The sequence below is a fragment of the Myotis davidii genome, unplaced genomic scaffold, assembly GCF_000327345.1.
Source record: "Myotis davidii unplaced genomic scaffold, ASM32734v1 scaffold1994, whole genome shotgun sequence".
Taxonomy (NCBI): Eukaryota; Metazoa; Chordata; class Mammalia; order Chiroptera; family Vespertilionidae; genus Myotis; species Myotis davidii.
In genome coordinates, this window is record NW_006285309.1 from 247,932 (window position 1) to 271,547 (window position 23,616).

At 37.5% G+C, this 23,616-nt stretch overlaps 1 protein-coding gene across 6 annotated transcripts in view; it reads right to left on the bottom strand.

Annotated features, from left to right (window-relative positions):
• MPDZ (multiple PDZ domain protein) overlaps positions 1 to 23,616 on the bottom strand; it is a 172,050-nt gene that overhangs the window by 127,238 nt on the left and 21,196 nt on the right. For all 6 annotated transcript variants that reach the window (XM_015558970.1, XM_015558971.1, XM_015558969.1 and 3 more), the window contains exons 2-3: positions 17,000 to 17,066; positions 14,917 to 15,083 (exon numbers count right to left, since the gene is read on the bottom strand). In XM_015558970.1, coding sequence (XP_015414456.1) covers positions 14,917 to 15,083; positions 17,000 to 17,015 — 183 coding nt within the window. In that variant the 5' untranslated portion in view covers positions 17,016 to 17,066. The remainder of the gene's footprint in view (positions 1 to 14,916; positions 15,084 to 16,999; positions 17,067 to 23,616) is intronic.

Below are 23,616 nucleotides of genomic sequence, written 5' to 3' on the forward strand. Positions count from 1 at the left end.
AGCAGTTGTGGGACGAAGTTAAAAGAGCCATCAGGCAGCTGGTTCCACAAACATCAAATCTCACAAAAATGGACAGTGCTATTAACCAGGCATGGCATCACCTTTCAACATCTCGTGCAGTCAATGCCAAGAAGAGTCACGGCAGTATTGAAGGCAAACGGTGGCCCAATGAAGTACTGATGGGGTGGTCATAATAATCTGCCCACTCAGTAAGTATGTATGTGTATGTATGTGTGTGTGTGTATATATATATATATACATATACATACATATATATATGTGTGTGGGTGTGGGTGTGTGTGTATATATATACACATATATATGTATGTGTGTGTATGTGCATGTATACGTATATGTATACGTATACGTATACGTATCCCACCTTCAAAGGCTGTTAAATCGCGTTGTTTACCCATATCTTCAGAAAAAAAATCACTTCTACTGTCGTGGTAAACACCCTGCTTCCCTATTTATAATGGACTGGCCCTCTAGCAACTTCAGCACGAAATTATAGGTAATTTGCCTACAAACGTCAGGTGGTCATAATAATCTGGCCTGTGTGTATGTGTGTGTACAGACTGCATTTATATAAAATTCAAATACTTATTTGTGGGATAAAAGTCAAAACAGTGTATTATCTGACTTTTATCTGGAATCTAAAAAAGCTATCTCATAGAAAGAGAGAGCAGATTGGGGGTTGCCAGAGGTTTGGAGCAGGAAGAAAGGGAGAGATGGTGGTCAAAGGTACAAACCTCCAGTTATAGGATGAATAAGTTACAGGATCTATACATCAAGGTGACTATAGTTAATGATTCGGTATTGTACACTTGAAAACTGCTAAGAGAGTAGATCTTAAATGTTTTCACCACACACACACACACATATACACACACACACACACACAGTAATTATGTAAGTTCTCGGATAACTCACCCAATTGTGGCATTCATTTCACAATATATACGTATGTCAAATATCATGTCCTATATCTTAAACTTACACGATGTTATATATTAATTATATCTCAAATAGGCTACACAAAAATAGTGATTCCTTTTAGGGAGAAGGTTAGGGCTGACTGAGGGGACACCAACAGTCTTAGGAGTGGTGGTAACTGTCTATATTGTTATTTAGGTGAGGGGTTATATGTGTATATTTGATTTCTAAAAAAACTTTGAGCTATATAATTTTTCCCTTTACTGTAAACGTTTTTTAAACATTTTTTTTTAAGTTTACAAACTAACTGATACAACCAGAATCCAGAACCTGGACACCCCAGTGAATGACATAAAACTACTTCTCTTTAAAAAAGTAGAAATAGCCTCTACGTATCAAGCTAAACCTTTTATGACACGGAATTTACAGTTCAATTACCAGGCACTCACCCTAAATAAAGGGAACCATAGAAAGTACATGTCTATCTGAATATGGAGCTTCCTCTATTACTGTGATGGATGACCCTCCTCAGGCTTCTTATGAATTTAACGGGCTGATTTCCATTCCCAGAATAAATCCTTTAACAGGTACTCAAGTCAAAATGAATCGTCAGCAAATGGGTTTTACCCCCAACAATTATACATTTTTGAAACCGGTAATCATTTATCTGCAGATCAAATTACAAGAAGAAAAAAATAACCATTATGTTATCTTATACTTTTACACACTGGGACAAGGCTGACATAATTGAGAGATTTCAAAATTATAATTTTATGTTTTTTCCCAATAATAATACCTAGTCTTTAAAATTAATATCATTCCAAAAATAACAAAAAAATCAATGACTTAAATATTTTGATTATATTGATATGATCTAAGTACTTAAGCTTAACCAAATTCTTCAAGTATGCAGAGTCACATAACGAAATCTACTACAAAAATATTGAAATATTGTCTTCTTAAGTTTCATCTATCTTTCCTGGGTTGTTAATTGAAAAGGAAGTTAATGTGTTTAGTTCTATTTAAATGGCCAACATCAATCTCTCCAAAGTACTGTCTTACAAAGATGACTGCTTAGGATCAAAAGGAATTTACTTGTGGTTCCGTTACTGCAACTTTGAATGCTCAGTATAGCAACAAGAATAAAATGATCCAAGCACTATGGACATTTGAGGGGCATTACATTTCTATCATTGAAAAGCCAAAATGTATATTATCTTGAAGGAAGAAAAATGACCACTTCTTTGGCAACCCTAACTTCACAGACTTCAAAAAAATTTATAAACATATATTGCTAGCTCAATTTCCCACTTTTTTTATAATTCCTTAATATAATGAGAAATAAGAAATAGGCACTCTCTGGGGAATCTGACAAAACAGGTGTACCTCATAGAAAGGGAAACTTTTTAAAATCTGCACCTTGTCCTTTTTTTTTTCAAAACAAATGAACAAAAAAAAGTGAATTTAAAAAAATGCTGTAAAACACTCTCTGGAACTGATCCCAAGTATGAAATGCAAGGTGGATAGGATGTTGAGGGTATTCAATGACATACAGCACCTAAAATCCTAGCTATCACAGGAAAAATATTTTTTATACATAATAGAACTGCATTTCAAATTTGCAACCAAAGGAGGCCTCCTTTTACATAAATCTTTCAGTGAAATACTGATTAGAGCACAACTTTGATGCATTATTGAACAGGCAAAAACCCTACCACAATAATTGATGGTGGCACTTTGATTTAATGATCCTTATTTTTAAAGCTAATCAAAGAAATGGAGTTGCATGTTCAAAGGGGATTAGCTTAATGTGATGAGACTATTTTGGACATAAAGTCGCTCACAGCTCCTGAACTAAACAAGATACAAAATGTAGCAGCAAGTTATATAGGGGTGAGGGGCATTTTCAAATGAAATAAGCAGAATTTTACATTTTCTATGAGACCTTCCTTTCATTCATTCAAATACTTAGTGAGCACCTCAAATATTTAAGATATTAGGTTCTAGTTGAAGAGAAAGTAATTAAAGAGGCAAATAAATGCTTTCTATAATCACTAATATGTTAAATATCCTATAAAATTACTCCACCAGGATTAATTCACCCACCTTTCTTTTACTAGATACGATTATTGAGTAGCAAAGCAGATAGTGGTCTAAAAACCACATTATAATTTGCAGGTATTTTAAAGTAGCTGTTGACTATCATTAGCTGATCAATTTAAAAGGTAAGGAGATTGAATCTAGAGAATAATTTTTTAACCCAAGAATGTTTAGCTAAATAAAAACTGTTTTAAAATGAATAGTCATTCTAAGTAATCAAAATGCAAATCTTCTGGTCCTGTCCCTATGTAAAAAGTACAGAGTTTCAGTGCCATATTTGTCTTAAAATCTCCCTGTGCTAAAAAGGATAAACTATGAACCATGAAACTCAAGGTGGAAAGCCAAGAACACTCAAACCTAAAGAAGAAAATGTATTAAAGAGTAAGTAAGATTCTTGTCTTCTCCCTTTCGTTATTTAGACAACTATATATGGATGATTACCATCCTACCCAAGTCAATGCTGATTGCATTAGCTTATTAAGTGACAAGATCAAGTACAAGACTTTGTACTGTTATACAATGTCATCAACCTAAGTAAAAGGCCAAGTAGCAGGCTATGCTATTTTATAATGTTCTGGTTTTCACACAAAACTGCATCTATAAAGATTTTATTCATTCTTAAAATTACATCATAAAATATATTGATTAAAATGCATACTCACTAAAATGTTGGCCTCAGACAGCATAATGAAAAGTGCTCCATGTATATTTTGTAAAGTAATTTTAAAAGAAGGTCTAAATTTAACTAAACTATTTAGAAATATTCTACATAAAAGGATCAGACCACCAATTTCCTAAAACATATATGAACACTTTGATAAAGACTAGAAAATAGCTTGAAATTAAAACAGTCACAGATTTGTTTTAAACTATTTTCATTATGCATTGTTATAAAAATCTTTTGAGGTTTACCACGTAAAAAAAGTTAGGTCCAATAATGAAGTAAAATGTAACAAGATCTTTAATCTATCCCCTAACTTTCCACTAAGATTCCAATCAGATTTCCCTAATTTCATAAACAGTGTTTTTTTGTCACAGGATTTGATTGTTTTAATAATACCTTTATTTTTTATTCGCATCACTAGGAATCTGTGGTAGGATGAAAAAGGAAAATGACAGCAAATTCTTCTCATCTCCTCTCATCAGGAGCAACAGTCTATTTCCCCACCCACTGAATCACTAGATAAAGTTCTTGGTGGAATAGTAAAATTATTAATCTTTTAAAATCTTGACTCGTGTGTACAGCAAGCATGTCAAACTCAAAGGCTAACCCAGGCCAAATAAACGAGGCATGTGACCCGCAGGCCATGAGTTTGACATGCTTGGTGTATAGTATATCTTTTTAAAGTACTTGTACTGCATAAAAATTAAAATTGTTGTCTAGAGGAAAACTACTATTACTTGAGTTGCAACCTGAACTAGCTATAATTTTTTCATGAGCACCATTATTACTTAAAAAAATTACTGACTATCAAAAAGCGATTACTTAGCTATAGAGCAGATAATTTCTTGAAAATGAAGGAAGTAAGCCTGTCACTTCAAGGAAAATAACTGACAGCAATTGTGGTCATAATAAAATTTGAGCTTTCAAGTGATAATTAGAATTTTGGAAAACTTGTATTTGCCACCTTAAGCATGGCAACTTCCCATAATTTAAAGACTCTGTTGATAAGATGAGAAGCTCCAAGTGTAATTTTTTTTTGTATTATAAAATGAAGCATATGTTTTCTACCTTTCACATTTTCCAGATGACCAGTATGATACAAAATTATGCATAGGTTTGATATATTTGACCCGGCCAGTGTTGCTCAGTGATTGAGCATCAACATATGAACCAGGAGGTCACAGTTCTATTCGTGGTCAGGGCACATGCTCTGGTTGCCAGCTTGATCCCCACTTGGGGGGCGTGCAGGAGGCAACCGATCAATGACTCTCGTCATTGACGTTTCTCTCTCTTCCTCTCTGAAATTAATAAAAATATATTTAAAATAAAATATTCAAAGAGCAAAAGAAACAGACTTAAATAAATACAAAATTTTCATTGATTTGGTGTCAGATTCTACATTGTAACTAAACTTTGAGAAACTACCAAGAAGAGCTTGGTAGCCCTATCAAAGAAAGATATCCACAAGTATCTAAAATGGCTATATGACAACTTTTCGGAGCTAAATATCTGTGTGACATCAGATTTTCTCTAAATGTATCAACTAAGTAAGATCACAAATCCAAACAGATCAACTGCATAAGCAGATATGAGAATCCCGTTATTTTCTATTAAGTTACATTAAAGAGATGTGCAAACATGTAAAGCAATGCCACTCCTCTCACTAATCTACATATATAAAAGGCTAAGTGACCTGCTGACCATCCGACTGCCTGAGCAGCCGGTACATATAATGCACACTGACCACCAGGGGGCAGACACTCAACACAGGAGCTGCTGAGCTGTGGTAACTTGGCAGCTGCAGTTCTCAGGTGATGCACCCCAGAACCACAGAGGGAGCCCAATTCCTCGCGGGGCTGCGCAATTCCACCTTCGGCCATGGGTGCACGAATCCATTATTGGGCCACTAGTTTTTAAATATCATGGGTTTATTACAGCTAATTTAAAACTATTAATAAATAATAATTTAAAATATTTCTCAATTTTAATTTCTAACCTCATAAATACTGATGTATACAAAACATAAACAAAAGCGCACTGTGGTCCCTAATAATTTTTAAGAATAAAATCAGGTCATGAGACTGAAATGTTTGAGAACTACTGCCTCAGACAATTAAATTTCAAATAGGAGGAAAAGGAATAAGAGAACTAATATTTATTAAGTGCTTGGTAAGCATCAGGCTTATGCCTTAGAGCTGCTAGATCCATGTTATTTAGTTCCCATTTTACAACTAAAGAAGGGAAAAAAAGAGGGTCAATGAAGAGATACACACACACACACACACACACACACACACACACACTACAAGTGCATTTTCACTTTAAGAAATAAACCCTTACTTATCGAGGAAATCATTAAAATATGTTCATTAAGACATTTATGAGGACAGCGAAACAGAACATGACACAGCTTCATGATTAAGACCTGGGTTCTCAAGCCAGCCTGCCTGCCTTCAAATACTAGCTTGACCACTTAACTTCTGTGCCTCTGTTTCCCCATCGGTAAAGTGAGGAAAATAATATTATCTATTTCATAATATTGCTGTAATGATGAAACAGGTAACTGTAGAGAATAGTTCACAGTAAGAACTTAATACCTGCTAATTGCTATGATGAGGAGAAGGAAGAGGAGGAGAAAGAGAACATCTTATCAATATGGTTACTAGGAGAAAAACTCCGAATTTTCAATCCAACTTCATTTATTTGGCTAATTTATTTATGTAAAAAAATAGTTCTCTAATAAGGAAGGATACATTATTAATGTACAACAGTTGTGGGTATTTAAAAATATTCATGTACTCAATTAATTAAGCAATCATTTGTTGAGTGTGAGTCAAGTATCATGTTAGGTAGAAGGTATTCAAAGATGGAAATGGCATGGTTTTTATTCGCAGTAAGTGGACTCCAAGCAAACCTGAGCTACAATCCATTCCTACACTGCTCTGCATGCTGAACAAACAGCAAGTGGAGCACAGCACGTACACCCAGCCTAGGCATGTGTGTTGACGGGTATTTGCAGAATGTCTTTTCTTTATTTAAATCTCAACACTTCTGTGCTTTCTTAGCAAAACTGCCAAGGGAAAAAATGTAAAGAATGTAGCTTAAGCAAAAATAATGTTCTTATCAAAAAATGCTGACATACAAAATTTCTACATCAAAGGGGAGAAGATATCAAAATGAAGTTAATCTAATTTAAATGTCAAGAAAAACAGTAATTCAGAAAAATGAAAATTTAGGCAAACGACATGTTAGAATTTTTGCTGTGTTTTTCCTATCAGTCCTACATTTTCAGAAGACAAAATGGATTCGCTGTTCACACTCTGCTTAGAGAAAAATAAAAATAAAACAAAACCTTACAGGCAAGTATAAATACATACAAGGGCATACAAAAGTAGTTTTACAGTTCATATCAAAAAAGACACCCAGGTTGTGATAATTACAACAGCTTTCATTAATTCTGTTTTGTGTAATTGCCACTGTAAACCCCTGTATATGAAAATGAACACATGAAGACTAATATTACTTTGCCATATTGCCTCTCCATTCCACTATTTTCATTTACTTTAAAGTTGAGCATAATTATAAATAAAACCTGAATGAAAGTTTTAGTTTATATTTTAAAGGCCCTCTGGTTAAAATGTGAGGGCAGAATTTAAGACAAACGACAATCTTAATAAATTTGATCTTATAAAATGTTTCGTTTAAGTGCAATTCTCTTTAGGAATGCTATTAACAGCCCCCTCCCCAACTTATTTGTTCCTTTATATTAGAGAAGTAAGAGTTTAGAAATAATGTAATTAAAAGTAAAAAGCATTGGCTTTGGGATCAGACAGAATTATATTCTTCTCCTAAGTCGACCAATGAATAATTTTGTGGTCCAGATTAAGTTACATAACATCTTTCCTTCTTTTTCTTTTTCTTTTTTAGATGCAGAGAACATTTTAATGGTTGCTAGATGTGAGGGAGGTCGGTGAGATGGTGGAAAAAAAACAACTGAAGGAATTAAGATGTACAAACTGGTAGTTACAAATAATCATGGGACTGTAATACATAACATCTTGAAACCCCATTTTCCTCGCTGGACAAAACAGAGATAACCCCCATCTACCTCTGAGCAGATGGACTGGTTAAATGAGACAAAGTCCATAGTACCTGAGGGCTTCATAAAGGTAACTGTTATTGTTGCAATAGCTTCAAAGGTAAGCTGACTGTTCTTAAATTCTTGGGTTAAAAAAAACTCGTTTAGGTTATACCCAGTAAATTTCACATTTTTCCCCTCCAAAGAGCATTTAACTTTGTCACAAAAACACCACACAATTAACACCATTTGCTGTTTTAGACACACATGCATACCCAATGGCAAGATGGTGTTGCATTTTAATCCAGCACTGTATAAAAAGCTTGAACAGTGCCTCTTGCCCAGCATAAAACAAGAATTTCAGTCCTTTCAAAGGCTCTATATTTACAAACGTTTAGTTAAAGGAACAAACATTTAAAAGCTGTTATTGTACCAAAAATAAAGTATTTGAAATTCCTACAGTAAATAAACTTTATGGTAAATGTAGAAACATAAGAATCACTTCTTTTCTTTAAACTTCTCTTAGACCATGTACTTCAGAGTCTCAAGACACAGACACTTTTCTGGTACGCGGCTGCAGTGATCTCCCATGAAAGTAAAACCATTTCAGGGATAAGAAAAACCTCTTTTCATTCTCACAAGCAATATGAACAGGGAAGAATTCTACTCCGGTTTTTAGATAATTCCTGTTAATGGGGTCAAGACTTATTTTCTTTCTTTTTTCTAATATATTTTTATTGATTTCAAGAGGGAGGGAAAGGGAGAGATAGAAATATCAATGATGCATTTATTTATTATTCCCATGTCTACGACAAGCCAGGGCCATATTTTCTTTCTTTCTTTCTGTCCCCCTCCCCTTACCGACACCAAGTCATAATTTAGCTTACACATTTTTGAGAGACAGGAGTCACTGCAAGCCTACAGATGAATCAGCTTCGTTTCCATCTCCACTTAGAAACCACAGAGAGAGGGGGCATGTTTCTGTCATTTACATAAGGAGTAAAATAAAGCTGAGGAAACAGGCATTTCTGCCCTTGGAGACACGAATGGCACAAAACAGTATCTCTGTGATTACCAAAGTCAAAGACAGAGCAACAAAAGGCTCAGCTATCAAAATTCTCATCTCTCCATCAATTGTAAAAATCTAAAAGTAAGAAATTATCAGAACCACTGATGCTACGGCTTAAACGTAGCATATACCAAAACACTCTGGCCATGAGCTGGATTGAGAAGTCTTACACACATGTGCCTGTAGAATGGTGGCCCTGCAGGCATGCCCCAGAACAGTGAGTTCCATCCCGCACCCTCGCTGGTATCACGTATCTGAAAGTGATTCTCTGAAACACACACGGACTACCTATTTTTTCAAGGTTCCCTAAAAGTTGCTCCTATTTGAAGACAAAGTATCGGAGAAAATAAAACAGGGTGTACATTCCCTCATGCACATTCTGGCAGAAAAGCCATCGCTTTTATAAATTAGAATGTGATGTAATCTTAGTGTGTGTTCTTAGTGTATTTCATTCTTAGAAAGATGAAAGAATCATCTCTTAGGAGACCAACTGATATATTTTACAATTATAATTGAAGCTCTTATCTATCAAACCGTTATTAAAACTCTGACCTTAATTTTATATTATGTGTCTTTTACGACAATTTTTTTAAATTTAGAGAAATAAAAAAAATGCGATTGTTAAAATATTTTATCTAATGGAACAGTCAGAAGATAGAGTTAATACAATTTCAGCTTGATACAATGAAGTTTGACACAGAAAGCTGAATGCAAAAGAGCAAAGATGGTTTAAAAGACAAAACCTTAAATTACAGAATCCTTCACAATCTGGCTGGAAAGTTTCCTCTCTTGGCAATAGCCTGCATATATTCAATTTCTCTAATCCAGGTCTGCATGTGACTATTTCACAGTTTGGCAACCTCAGTCCTGCACACGTTGTAGACTCAACCATTCTGTTCAGGAGGGTTGTTGTGTGCAGCGAGGGTGGGTGTTCAGCATGCCCATTACATGCCAGCGGCATGCCATCCTCATCTCTAAATTAGGACAACCAAAAATGTCTCCGGACATTGCCAAATGTCCCTTAGGATGGGAGAAAGTCAAATCACACCCAGCTGAGAACTGCTCTATACCCATGTAAACATTGTTCCCACCACCTAAATAATTTCTCCCACCCCTGCAGAAAACTCCTACTCTCTCTTCAAGGTCCATCTTATATGCTATCTCCAGTGCAAACTTCAAGTCAAAGTTAGCAATCCGTTCCTCTCATACCACCTACCGTCTTGCTTTTTCTATTCGATTACATAAGAATATATATGTTCTGTTTTCCTGTCTGGATAACAAGAACTTCCATCTTATTTATTCACTATAGTTTATTTCACGTGCTCAGTAAAGATTTATTAATAAATAATTATGAGCCTTCTTTTATAAAAGCATCCATGAGATAACCCTCCCATCGTCAAGGGAAATTTTGGTTCCCTGAATGAGGTCTCACACCAAGCAATAAATAATTATCCAGCTTTTTCGTTTTATTTTGTTTGGTCTTTGCCCCTGGGAAATGGAAAAGATATACTCAATTTTACTAAACCAAGGTCCTAGAAATATCTACTTCTCTGATATTTTTATTTGATCTTTGTGAAGATTTATCTTTGCATCACCTGTTAGGCAACATGTTTTGCCATCAGAAGTTTTGTCAAATTTGTTTTTGGAATGTGAACAGTAAAACTTGGAAACAAAGAAATATAAACCAAGCAAGTAAATCTTAGAAACCAAACTGAGGAAAAACTTAGAAACATAGAAATGCAAACCAAAAATTCATACCATGAAGATCATATTTCAGGAATAAAAATGAGCCTAGCTGGTGTGGTTCAGTGGTTGAGTGTCAACCTATGAACCAGGAGGTCACAGTTCAATTCCTGGTCAGGGCACATGGATGTGTTGTGAGCTCGATCCCCAGTAGGGACGTGCAGGAGGCAGCCAACCAATTATTTTCTCTCATCATTGATGTTTCTCTCTCTCTCTCTCTCTCTCTCTCTCTCTGTTTCTCGCTCTCTCTCTCTCTCTTTCTCTCTCTCTCCCTCCCTCCCTCCCTCCTTTCCTCCCTCTCTGAAATAAAACTATATGTTTAAAAAGCATAAAAATGAAAAATATAATAATCTTCACTAACACAAAAGAGTAATTTCCAACTTGATTTTATGTTAAGTCAGTATCTCTCTAGTTTTTCAAGTGATGTCAAAATTTTCAAGGAAAAATTTAGAAAAATCTGGTTTAATTTTGTGTATATATGCATTATGCATCTAATTCTAGATGATATGTATAGGAGCCAAGACTTTTCTGGGAGAAAGCTGAATGAACCAGAAGCCTGGAAATATCAAACAACAAGACCAAAAACAAAAAAGAGAGTGTTACTCTCCAAAAAAACCTGAAAATCATTACAAGGAGAGTCCTCTAAAATATTCAGAGCCTCAGAGCTTGGTTCCCACATCAGCAGCTCTTGTAACCTGAATTACCCACATCATTTCTTCAATCTTACTGTTGGTCTCTGTTGCCATAACTTAAAAAAGAAAAACTCAGCAATATAAACTTAAAAAAATTAGTCCCAAATTTCTATGAACATGGATGGACCATGAGAACATTATGCTAAGTGAAATAAATCAGTCCGAAAAAGCTAAGACCATAGGATTTCACTCATATGTGGGATATAAAACTGAAACTCATGAACACAAACAGTAGTGTGGTAGTTGCCAGAGGGAAGGGGGTAGAGGGAGATGGGGGTCCTAATATAAGGTAACAGGAGAAGATCTGGCTTTGGGTGGTGGACACACAGTGCAGTATACAAATCTTGTAACACAGAAACCCACACCTGAAACCTATATGTTCATGTTGACTAATGTCACCCCAATCACCTTAATAAATAAAATTTTAAAAAATTAATAATTTTAATCCACAGTTTTCTTATAAATAACTCAGGGTAAAAGATGTTTGATTTAGTGCCTGTGGTCAATTCATAAGGCAAAGCAATTAATTCATCAAGAAAGTAACATGCACTTATACCGGACGGGAGAAACATCATAGAATAAATATGCAAATCCAATTTTCTCATGGCTGACAAATTCCTATTATCAAACTGCTAACGTGTTTATTTGCCCCTCAATGGCTGGATTTTTGTCATGAATACACATTGAGCTCCGCAGTTATTAGCTGTGATGGCTAGGTGACAGGGAGGACACTACAATAGAATTTGTACTTGACAGATCATTGACACACAGTCCCATTTCTCTTTTCTCCTTCTCTTCACTTAACAGGAATCATGCAGTAGGAAATAAACTGGAGCCATTAGCGATTATTCAGGTTTAATAGCACACATCCTTTTAGCTGGCGGTTAGAACAATACACAGTGTGGCAGAGTTAAACAGAGGCATCAATTATACTCTCAGACCTGTTAATATTTTTGACAATATTTAAATAGCACATCCCTTCAGGGCATGGCTTTCTTTGCCCTCTCAGTTACACACCTGTCAAGTGTTTAATTTGCCAAAGGGAAACAGTTTGATATCTAAGGGCAGTCTTAATACTGAAGAGCAAATTAGAAAAATTAAACATTATTGAATAGAAGTAATGAGGAGGATCTGAGGGGAAGAAATACTAGGCTTAATTCAACATGGCATGTCAGCATCTGTCAGTAAAGCAACAATATGATCATGTTCTCCAATATGCTGCATTTACCTTAAGCTTTTGAATTATTCACTTCCTTTGATTTTTGAAAAGACAGGAGAATTATGGTGAAGAAAAATCAGAGGGGCCCAATATACCAATACTAAAAAAGATGGTGATAGTCACTTGCACCTATTGTGCATATAAAAAGATAACCTGAAAAGATAATTTAGGACCAGCCTAAACAAAAGCTAGCTATTGATCAGATCTGTGCAGCTACTGATTTCAAAGCACAAAAAACTTCATTCCTTTGATGCACTAATTAAACTACAAATATTAACAAATTACTAGTTGGAAAACTATATGGAAAATTTAAATCTAACATAAAGTTTAGAATATTTTTGTTTAAACTTTAAAACAAAAAATAATAGAAATTTTTGAAATGTTACTCTAGTCATACAAGAAAAAAAAATCTGGTTCAATAAACAAATGAAGTTGAATTAGTAAAGAATGGAGACTAAAGTGACAATTCAAAACAACTGGGAACTTATCGGAGGTTTTAACAGAAGTTAAACTTTTATCAGATAAGCACCTGCCTTTGGGGGAGAGTGGATGATGTGAGACAGGTTGCAGAGTTTAAAAAGGGTTATGAAAGGACGAATTCTAGTTCTAGTCACACAATCTCTCCAAGCTGTTGTGATAAACAGGGTGTCGGCCACATGGTCCTCCTTGGCCCCTTACAGTACTTGGACAGGTGAACAAAGAGCCAAAAGTCCAAAGGCATATAAGACATGCCTACAGAATTCACCAACCTCTCAGCTTACTTAGTTCTGAAATGTATCAGCATCTAGTGCTGTGCGCCATACATTCCCAAGGAGGATGCAGCTGAATCATGTGGGGCCCATATCCTACTTCTACCTGGAAATGGTAAAAAAAAGCTCCACAACGAATAGGCCTCTTTTTCCCTCCCTTCTATATACCTGGTAAGGACAAACACTATTCCGCTTACATGAGGCGACTAGAAGGGGTATTTTGACAGTTATCTCATTGGGCTTGTAGTATTTCCTGACATACTTACTAGTACTTTTTGTTTCAACTTTTCCTCTCATTCTAATCATACCTTCGTACTACAATAAAGGGAGAAGACATCTGCTCAACTTCACACACTCTGAATAATAACCAGGTAGTTTTCCACATCATAATCACACCTATATTCAGGATGCTGGTTCTCCAAAACCTCGCCCATCCATTCTGGAAACGAGTACCTAAAACCAATCTTTTCAATAACTTGCAAAGGGGACAAATACGACTGAGTATAACAAAAACATACCTTCTTCTCAATTCATGATAATGACTTTAAAAATCACTACATAGAAACTCACTAGAGAAAAAGATTTTTTAATATTCTTCCTGATGTTTTGGCTACCAAAATATATAGATTAAGAACTTTCATGACATTAAACAAATTCCTTCTCTATCGCTACTATTGGTTCTTTTTGCATTTGGCACATTCTTTTTAGTTGTTTTTTTTTTGTGGGTTTTTTTTTTTCCAGTGGAACTGAACTTTCACTGAATTATAAAACTAGTCTTCAAGTTTCATTTTTCATCTTTTAAGGCAGAATGATTGCGAGCAAGTCATCCATTACCATTAAAGTAATGTGAAAAATATTAGAATGGGAGTTAGCTTGGAATGGAGGCATTGACTGACTTCAAGCCTTGTGAGGATAATAACAATTTTAAAAATATATTCTTTAAATCCTGAGAAATGGCAATTAAAATAAGTAAATTCAAAGAACAGCTGACTTCAATTTTCATTCTGTCATTGTGATATGTTTCGGTTTTAATATAAATGCTAGGACTTTTTAATGCTCATAATTTTTACAGAAAAAAATACTGTGTTATTACATTTAGAAGTTCCAGTGTTTGTCACCATCTGATGCTGTCACGAAAGGAATTGCTACTTACACTTCTTTAAGAAGTGAGAACTGCAATTCCTCTAACTGATGACAATGTAATTATTCCTTTTACTGTCAAAATAGAGGTGATTTCCCTTCCTCACACACGATTACACATGCAAATCCAGGCTTATCTGAAATCTTGTGAGTGTACTGAATGTCTGAATCTGAAAGAGCAAGACCACAGGAACAATGAGCTGTGGTGATGATGGAAACCAAGTCTACAGCCATCCACCCTAAACATATTCTATTACCCCCTCCTCCTGTAGGGGCTCATTCTTTAGCATTCACACAGCTTTCAACACAATGTCATATCATCTACAGTATACAGCAACAGCCTTTACAAAAATAACTAGGGTGGGGGAAGCCACAGTGAATCTGAGTGTCTCGTTTGGAGGTTTAAATGACTTCATTAACTATTCATTAACACATACAAAAATCAGCTTTCGAGGGACACCACACAAGCCTTTCCCAAGATCCGTGCCATCCCATGGACGCCTGCTGTGGGTGAAGGATGTCCTACCTGGTCTTTCAGCTGCTGTACAGAGGTCTGGAGGTTCAGAATCTGGCTGAAGAGTGGGCTTTGCAAGACCGACTTCAGAAGGTTCAGCTTGTCTTCGTTGGCCACATCCCCACGCTCTCGCAGCTTGGCTTGCAAGCGCTCTGCTGCCTGCAGGGCCCGGTTTTTGTCTGCACCAAAGAGCAGCACCCGTCAATAACAGGATCTAAACACACGCGCACATCAACCCATGCTCATAGACAGCCTAAAACTGTTCCTTTTGAGACCGTAAAACTGACTCAGAAAAAAAAAAAAGAGGGACTGAAATGTGTCACTAGAAACATGTCCCTCAAACCTTGAGGTCTCTCCTCAGAGTCTGTTGGGAAGCAGGAGTTAGGGTGTAGGCTACACGCAGCTAATCGTAAAGTACAGAAACTAATTCGGATAAAGTATATTTGAGTTCTAAAGCCAGCTATTTGAACTCTTTAATAAAAACTACTGAAGACTAAATGCTCTGGGATCTTGCAAATGCTGACATTTTCACCTTTTAAAAATTTCATTTACACATAAGAAAAAACAGAAATATAACTCACAAATAAGTGAATGTGGATAATGTTATAACATCCAAAATATGACAATTTCATATCTTAAGAGCAAAGCATTCTATACTTGAGAATTTACTTGAAAATACATCACAATAATGCATATCTCCTCAAAAGCACCACTTTCTAATACTTCAAATGTTTTTTCAAAAATTTAAATAGAAAATTTACATATGCATTATTGCATTATTATATATACATTATCACCAGAAACACTTTTTACGTATAATATTAAAGGTGGAATTATACAGAAATTGGAAATTAAAACACGAATTAATGTTGACTGTGAGTTTACAAACATATACAAATTTAAACAAACAATATTTACTCATATGCAGAATTTTAAAAGCAAATAATGATAAAGAGACACATGAGAACTTTATTCTGGGTCATATTTCCTACAGTATCTCTGAATAAAAATCTAGTACTAATTCCCCTGTCACTTCTTGGAAGGTGTGCAATTTAGTAACAGCTTTTAGAATAAAAACTAGAAAGAAATAATTTAATTTTAAATGTCCCCTTTGCTTTCCACTTTCTTATGAGGAGGTTTTCTATGTGGAGAGCAGTCTTTATCATGTGGGACTGCAGTATTAAATGGGTGCATTTTCTTTTTTTCTGATAAGGGGTGTGTATCGTGCACTGTGCTCCATGCATTTTCATTATTGGCACAGCAGCAGGAACAAAAGTCACAGTAATGATTCCCATGATCAGAAAAACAGTTCCTTCTTTTTCTACCACCCACTCCCACCCTACCCCTCAACACACACAGCTGTCAGAACACCAGCAGCACTCATCCAGGTGCCAGACAGAAACCCAGATACCTTTCCACACTCACACCTGAGGGGTTCCCTGCAGTAGGTGCGGACTGTGGTGTCAGAGGAGGGACAACAGCAACTGGGTGTACCACGCCTGACACACCCAAAACTAGTTCCACAAACCAGCTTCTCTACAGCTAAACAACAGTGTAAAAAAAATTAACACATGATCTGGGGAAATCTGAATATTTCAACTTAAATGATCTCATGTAGAAATTAAACTGCCTTCTATCATCACTGAAGCTTGTCAGCCTACGTTTTTGTTACTTATCTTTAGCAACTTAAAAGCAAGCACTCAGTAGTATTTTACCTGCTATAAAGTAAAAATATGGCATTGGAAATTATCTTTTTCAGTATTAAAAATACTGTTAAACTTTCTGGTGCTATTCAGAAATAAACATGAGCCAACATTAGGTTCATGCATGAGAAGTGGGTTTACATTAAGCATAAAACCCATAATTAGTAAAACATCTCATGTGCTTTTAACTTTTGCTTATAAATGTTTTGTAACACTTCAGACGAAATTGTCCAAATATAGAAACACATTACCTACTATCATGCTAGAAGATAAAGACTTTTAAAAACTATGTTACGATAGATAGAATTCTGTTATACAGAATATACTGTTTTTCAAAGATCCTAGTGGAATGAGTTTCAATTTTTATAAAAATAGAAAAGAATAGATCTTACCTATCGTTTCTAACATTTTATTTTCGAAGTTCAGTGTTCTTCTCTATATAGTAACCAAAATAGAACTCTAGGGAAAAAAGAAATAGAATGAAATGGTTATTTGTATCAGCAAATAGACCAAATGGCCGGACAACTGAACAACCAAACAACCGGTCACTATGACATTCACTGAACACCAGGGGGCAAGCGTGGAACATGGCAGGCATTGGCAGCAGGCAGCAGAGCATGGAACATGGCAGGCGTTGGCTGCGGCGGGATGGTGGAGCAGGTGAGCGGGGGTGCCAGACCACAGTAGGGTGCTGGTCACTGTCATTGGGGGTGAACCTCTGGTGGTTACTGAAAATTCTTTCCTCCCTCCTGTGTGCCACAGTCCCACCCGGCGCTGGCACCTGCTGCCGGCGCCGGCCCCACTCGCACCCACTGCCGGCGCTGGAGCCGCCACTTGCACCGCTGCCAGTCCCGATCACTCAGTGCTATCTGCGGGCATGAGCAGTGGCTGCCAGTCCCAATCACCCCTGCGGGCTTCTCCACTTCCCCCTGCTCCTGAGGGGCAATCGGGGCAGCAGCAACCTCTCACACCTGCTGACGGTGCTGGCCCCGCTCGCACCCACTGCTGGTGCTGGCCCCAATCGCTCTGCGCTGTAAGCAGGTGCAAGCGGGCTGGTGCTGTCAGCATGTAGGAGCGGCAGTGCAGGAGCAGGGCTGCCAGCAGAGACAGGATGGGGGCCGTGGCAGGATGGGCCAACACCCACCCCTGTGCCCACTGCAGCCTCGAGGCCCAAAGTTCCTCTCAAGGTGCACGAATTCGTGCAATGGGCCCCTAGTATATTATAAAAAGCACTTGATGCTATTATAATTCCTTTGACCATTAAAATCTTATTGATTTATAAGACAGTTTCCTAATAGGCCAAAAAAGTGATCATTTTAGGACTAATTCAAAATTATCTTTTATTTGCAGGTAATACTTGCAAAATAAGGCAAAATGTATGAAATATCTTTTAAAGAAGATGACAGACGTATCCAAATCTTTCCTTAAGAGCTCTTCAACACAGCGCACAAAAATCTTGGATTTCTTTAAAAATCCTTAGAGTAAGCTTACTAGACTGCATGAGAAATTCTGTGGGCAAAAAAATGACAACATAAAAAGTAGAGGTGACCCTGGCCTTGAATACTCAGTCTTTACTGGGGAGACAAGTCCATATACCCCAAGTAGAAATGAACTGTGACACTCAAGCAGAATGTTGGTCACTGGAATATAATACATGAAAGCAGAGATGAAAAACTGAGTACAAGAGTGTTAAATAAAAGAAGATTCTTCAAAGGTTTTCAAAATACCCTCCTAACTATAATATTCTCTTCCTTCCCATCAAAAAAAAAAAAATTTCTCAACTCCTTCAATTAACACAGATCTCATCTTTCGGTGACAATGCTTATCTAGAAAGTTTAAAGTATGAATTCAGATCTCCACTGACAATGCCCACATCATCAACCCATCTTTAATCTTCGCTGTCCAACAATTTTGCACAATGTCTCCATAGATACAGGTACCCTCTGTCTTACAGGAAACTGAGTCAATAATTCCTTCAGTGGAGAAAATGAATCTCCCTGAGAAGGAACAAAAGTGTTATTTCTTTAAGAGAAAATGCATTTAGATGGAATGGAAGTATGTGATGTATATGAACACATGCATAGACCATCAATGCCTGCAATTAGCTATGTAATAACAGAAAACAGTACTTACTGACTTTCCTTACCTCAATTTAGAATATACTATTTAAAACATCAACTCCATTTCAAACAAATAGCTCAACCACTGGCACCTGTTTTAAAATGTGCCCTCACCCTGGCAGGTTTTTCTCAGTGGCTAGAGCAGGAGTCCTCAAACTTTTTAAACAGGGGGCCAGTTCACTGTCCTTCAGACTGCTGGAGGGCCGGCTATAGGTTAAAAAAAAAAAACTATGAACAAATTCGTATGCACACTGCACATATCTTATTTTGAAGTAAAAAAACAAAACGGGAACAAATACAATATTTGTATTTTGCATGTGGCCTGCGGGCCGTAGTTTGAGGACCCCTGGGTTAGAGTTTTGGCCTGCAGACTGAAGGGTCTCAGGTTCAATTCCTGGTCTAGGGCATGTACCTCAGTTGTAGGTTCAATCCCTGGCCCCAGTGAGAGCACGTGCAGGAGGCAACCAATCAATAATGTCCCTTTCTTTCTTTTCTTTTTTCTTCCTTCCTTTCTTTTCTTTCTTTCTTTCTCTTCTCTTCTCTCTCTCTCTCTCCAGCCACACCCCCCGCCCCGCCCCCCGCCTTCATCCTCCCTGCCTTTATTTCATTTCACTTTCTCTGAAGATCAATGGAAACATATCCTTGGGCAAGGACATAAATAAATGAATAAATAAATAAATAAAAAGTGCCACAACAAGAAGGCATTAGCTCCAGCCTGGAGTTGAATACTGGTGTGGGCTTGCGCAAGGGGCCTAGCGTCCGAACCTCAGTTTCCTAGAAAACACATTTACTCATTGTGAGTAAATGAGATAAAAATACACCAATTTCCAGATCACTACATAAACTGTAACTATGAAATATATATTCAGGATCAATGCTGAGCCCATATAGAGCAGTCCAATATCAGGCACTGATTGCCTGATTTCATGGGAAAATACAGCAAGATCTTAAAAATACACGAGTCCTATTTTTTATTCTTACTGATAAGGAGACTATAACATTCCTTCATAAAATAGCATACAATTAGGTTCCCCACCCCTCAAAAAAGTTGTTAATGTCTGACAATTAAAAAGTATAAGTACAGATACCCCAACCTAAGAAGCCCACATAGGTATATTTAATTCACTCACCCATAGGAAGCACAGTAGCAATGAAAGAGCATGGATTAGGGAGTCTGATGATTTCAGCCTGACCACTTACTACATGTGTTTAAGTTGCTTATCTATCTTTTCTGAACTTGAAAATCTCTAATTCACATGAATGGTATTCATAAAGTTTGGAAAGGGTAAAATTATATACATAGGTGTTAATTTATTATTATAACTACATCTTGGTATACTCAATAAAATTTGGTTCTATTCTATTTCCCTTATAAAATATTAACTGCGGAAAGATAGGCAGTATTGGCCTGAGGTGGAGGGGGAAGCACCCTATGAATTTAGAGGCCCACTGATGTAGAAGGAGTCTACAGAGAAAGGGTAGTCAGTTCCCAACTGAGAAAGACCCTGCCATCCAAGAGTTCATCTACAAGTCAATTATGTGAGAAAAGAATTACTTTCTTTTTTCAGAAAAAAATTTATTATCATAGTTTCGTGGGTGTTTTTTTTTTTTTTGAAGGCTCAAGCTGCAAGTCACTGATATTAGCGCTCAGATGAGAGAGCCACTCCTCTGGACTTCAGGGATAGGAAATTAATTTCAGCTTGTCCGATCTGTTCTGATGTCCCTAAAATAAATGTGTGACTTTTTTTTTTGGTGGTTTTCCAGATTTCACCATTATTAACCATGGCAGAGACAAGAGATTTTAAAAACTGTGTTCCTTTCTATGTCCTATATCCCTATCCCAAGGATTCAGTTCTAAGTATAAAGAAACTCATTTGTAATCACACAATGTTTGAGATGCAGAGCTGGAGTCTACTCCCAGCAAACTGCAGATACAACTCCTCCTTCTCACCCTTTCACCAGCCCCCTATCACCCTTCCCTCATGACCCACCTCAACACTCTATGGAAGTAGAAGGGTGTCTGAGTGATAACAGTGGGTCATAGTCACAGCGTAAGACTTTAAAAAGATACAATACATGTCGGAAGAATGCCAAGTTCTGAGGGGTGTTTTTTTTTAGGGCAATTCGTGTGACCAGTGAGGATGATGAATCAGGGGCAGTAAAGAGAAGAAATGAGATGTGGATACAATAACAAAGTAGTCAACACTAATGCTAAAGTAGAAGTAATAATAGCAGCAAACACAGCACCAACCACAAGCTGGGCCCTGTTCAAAGCATATTATACAATTCAGTCCTTTAGCCCTCACCTCATCCACTCACTTGAGGAAACTGAAGCACAGGAAGGTTAACTAACTTGCCCAAGGACATACCACTAGAAGTGATGGAGCCAGGACTTCAGCCCAGGCAATTTGGCCCCAGAGTTAATTAATAATTTAACTTCTCCAATATCTTGCCTCTTGATAGGAAGAAAATTCACCTTATCATTCTTATTCCTCTTTCCTAGCTAAATTTGAATTTCAGATACATTTAAAAAATCGTAGTATAAGTATATCCCATGCAATGCTTGGGACATATTTATACCAAACACTAAGTTGTTGATTATCTAAAATTCAAATTTAGCCCTAGCTGGTTTGGCTCAGTGGATAGAGGATTGGCCTGCAGACTGCAGGGTCCGGATTCAATTCCACTCTAGGGCACATGCCCGGGCTGCATGCAGGAGGCAGCTGATCCATGATGCTCTCTCATCAGTGATGTTTCTAACTCTCTCTCCCTCCCCTTCTCCCTTTCTCTCTGAAATCAATTCTATATATATATATATATATAAAGCCAGTGACCAGAACGCTGAAACGACTGCAACAACTGGTCACTATGATGCCCACTGAGGCCAGTGAACCTGCCTGACTGGGAGGCAGGGCTGACCGTCCCACAGACTCTCCCCACGGCCGGCTCCACCCCCAATTGGCCCCATACCCCAATCGGGGGTGGGGCCTGCCGGCCAATAGTCCACGGCACCTTCCCCGAGCTGGCCCAGCCCGGATCATGCCCTGATCAGGGCAGGCGGCCAGCCAACCTCCTGCCATCTCCTCCTCCCAACAGGCGTGGCCCCAATCCGCCCCAACTGGAGCCAGGCCCGTCGGACCCCACCCATGCACGAATTCGTGCACTGGGCCTCTAGTAAAATACATTTTTTAAAAAATATATATTTTATTGAGTTTTTACAGAGAAGAGAGTAGAGAGAGAGTTAGAAACATCGATGAGAGAGAAACATCGACCAGCTGCCTCCTGCACACTCCCCACTGGGGATGTGCCCACAACCAAGGTACATGCCCTTGACCGGAATCGAACCTGGGACCTTTCGGTCCGCAGGCCGACGCTCTATCCACTGAGCCAAACCGGTTTCGGCTAGTAAAATACATTTAAAAATATATGTGGAATATAATGATCAACATAATTTGATGAACAAGAATAGATCCAGAGACAAATGGTGGGGGGAGAGGTGTTAGAGAGCAACCAAAGGACTTGTATGCATGCATATTAGCATAACCAATGAACACAGGCACTGGGGCAGTGGGGGCTTGCCCAGAGTGGGAATGGTGGGGGGGGGGGGGCAGGGGTCAATTGGGGAAAAAGAAGACATATGTAAAACTTTAGACAATAAAAAAAAACAAAGGTGTACAAAAACAACCAACTCAGATTTAAATAAATAAAATGCAAATTTAACTGGGCATCGATTATTTTACCCAGAAACCCTACTTAGCTATATATTACCTTAGAATAAACCTCAAATTTTCAAAATCATTTTTAAGGCCTTTATGATTCCTGCAAAACTTTAACCTAATGACAGAGCTGCCAAATCCTTTAGAAATCTCTGAAGACTTTAGCTGTGAGACCATAGGAGTCGCCAACGACGGGCCTGTTACACCAGTTTCAGCAGAGGATAAAAATCCAATAGAATATTTGGTTTTACTGATAAACAGAAACTTAATAACTGACTAATCATTTTACTTTTCAAAAAGTTGTAATGGCAATGTGTATGCACAGCTTTTATGTAGTAGACAATCAGTGCTTGAGACATAAAACAAACCATTCTGCCCAATGCAGATTATATGGCAACTAACAAGTGAAAATATGTTTTAGGCTAAAAATAACTCTACTAAGAGAAACTGTCCCAAATGCACACAATTTTCTAGTTTTCTTAAACAATTCTGACTGTAAAAGGAATACAACATTCAAAGCTTGCTGCAATGGTTGCAGCTTGTCAAAGTTGCTCAGCATCTGTTACTGCATTTAAATTCCGCATTTGTCCCGTTCATAGCTGCACGGGCACCACCTGAAGTTAGCAGGCAAAGGCAAGGCTGTAGTCATTTGCAGGCAGTTTGTCATAAAGTCAACTGGCCATGACAGCAAAACTTAACACTTTCAGTCAAAATTCATATTCTAGTATAATGCGACTAATGAACTATTGCTCCAAAAGCATAGAAATGATCCACTACCCGCCAGCATCACGCAGTCAGTCATCCAACAGAAAACACTCAGCCATTTAGCATCTGTTCTGAACTTCTCCCTCGTTCTTTTTTTAAAAAATTTTGTTTTATTGCTTAAAGTATTACAAAGAGTATTACATATTTCTCCTTTTTTTCCCCCTTAACATTCCCCCGGCCTCCTCTACCCGCCAGTGTCTTATGTCCATTGGTTATGCTTATAGGCATGCATACATTGATTTTTAGAGAGAGTAGAAGAGAGAGGGAAAGACAGAAGTCCTTCGGTCTCCCTCGTTCTTATAGGCTCTCACTCCCGAGTTAAACTCAGGGGAATTTAGGTTTCTTGGGCCGTTTGCCCCTGTTGTCACCACATTTTCAGTGCTAAACACCAAGACTCGACAGGCCTGC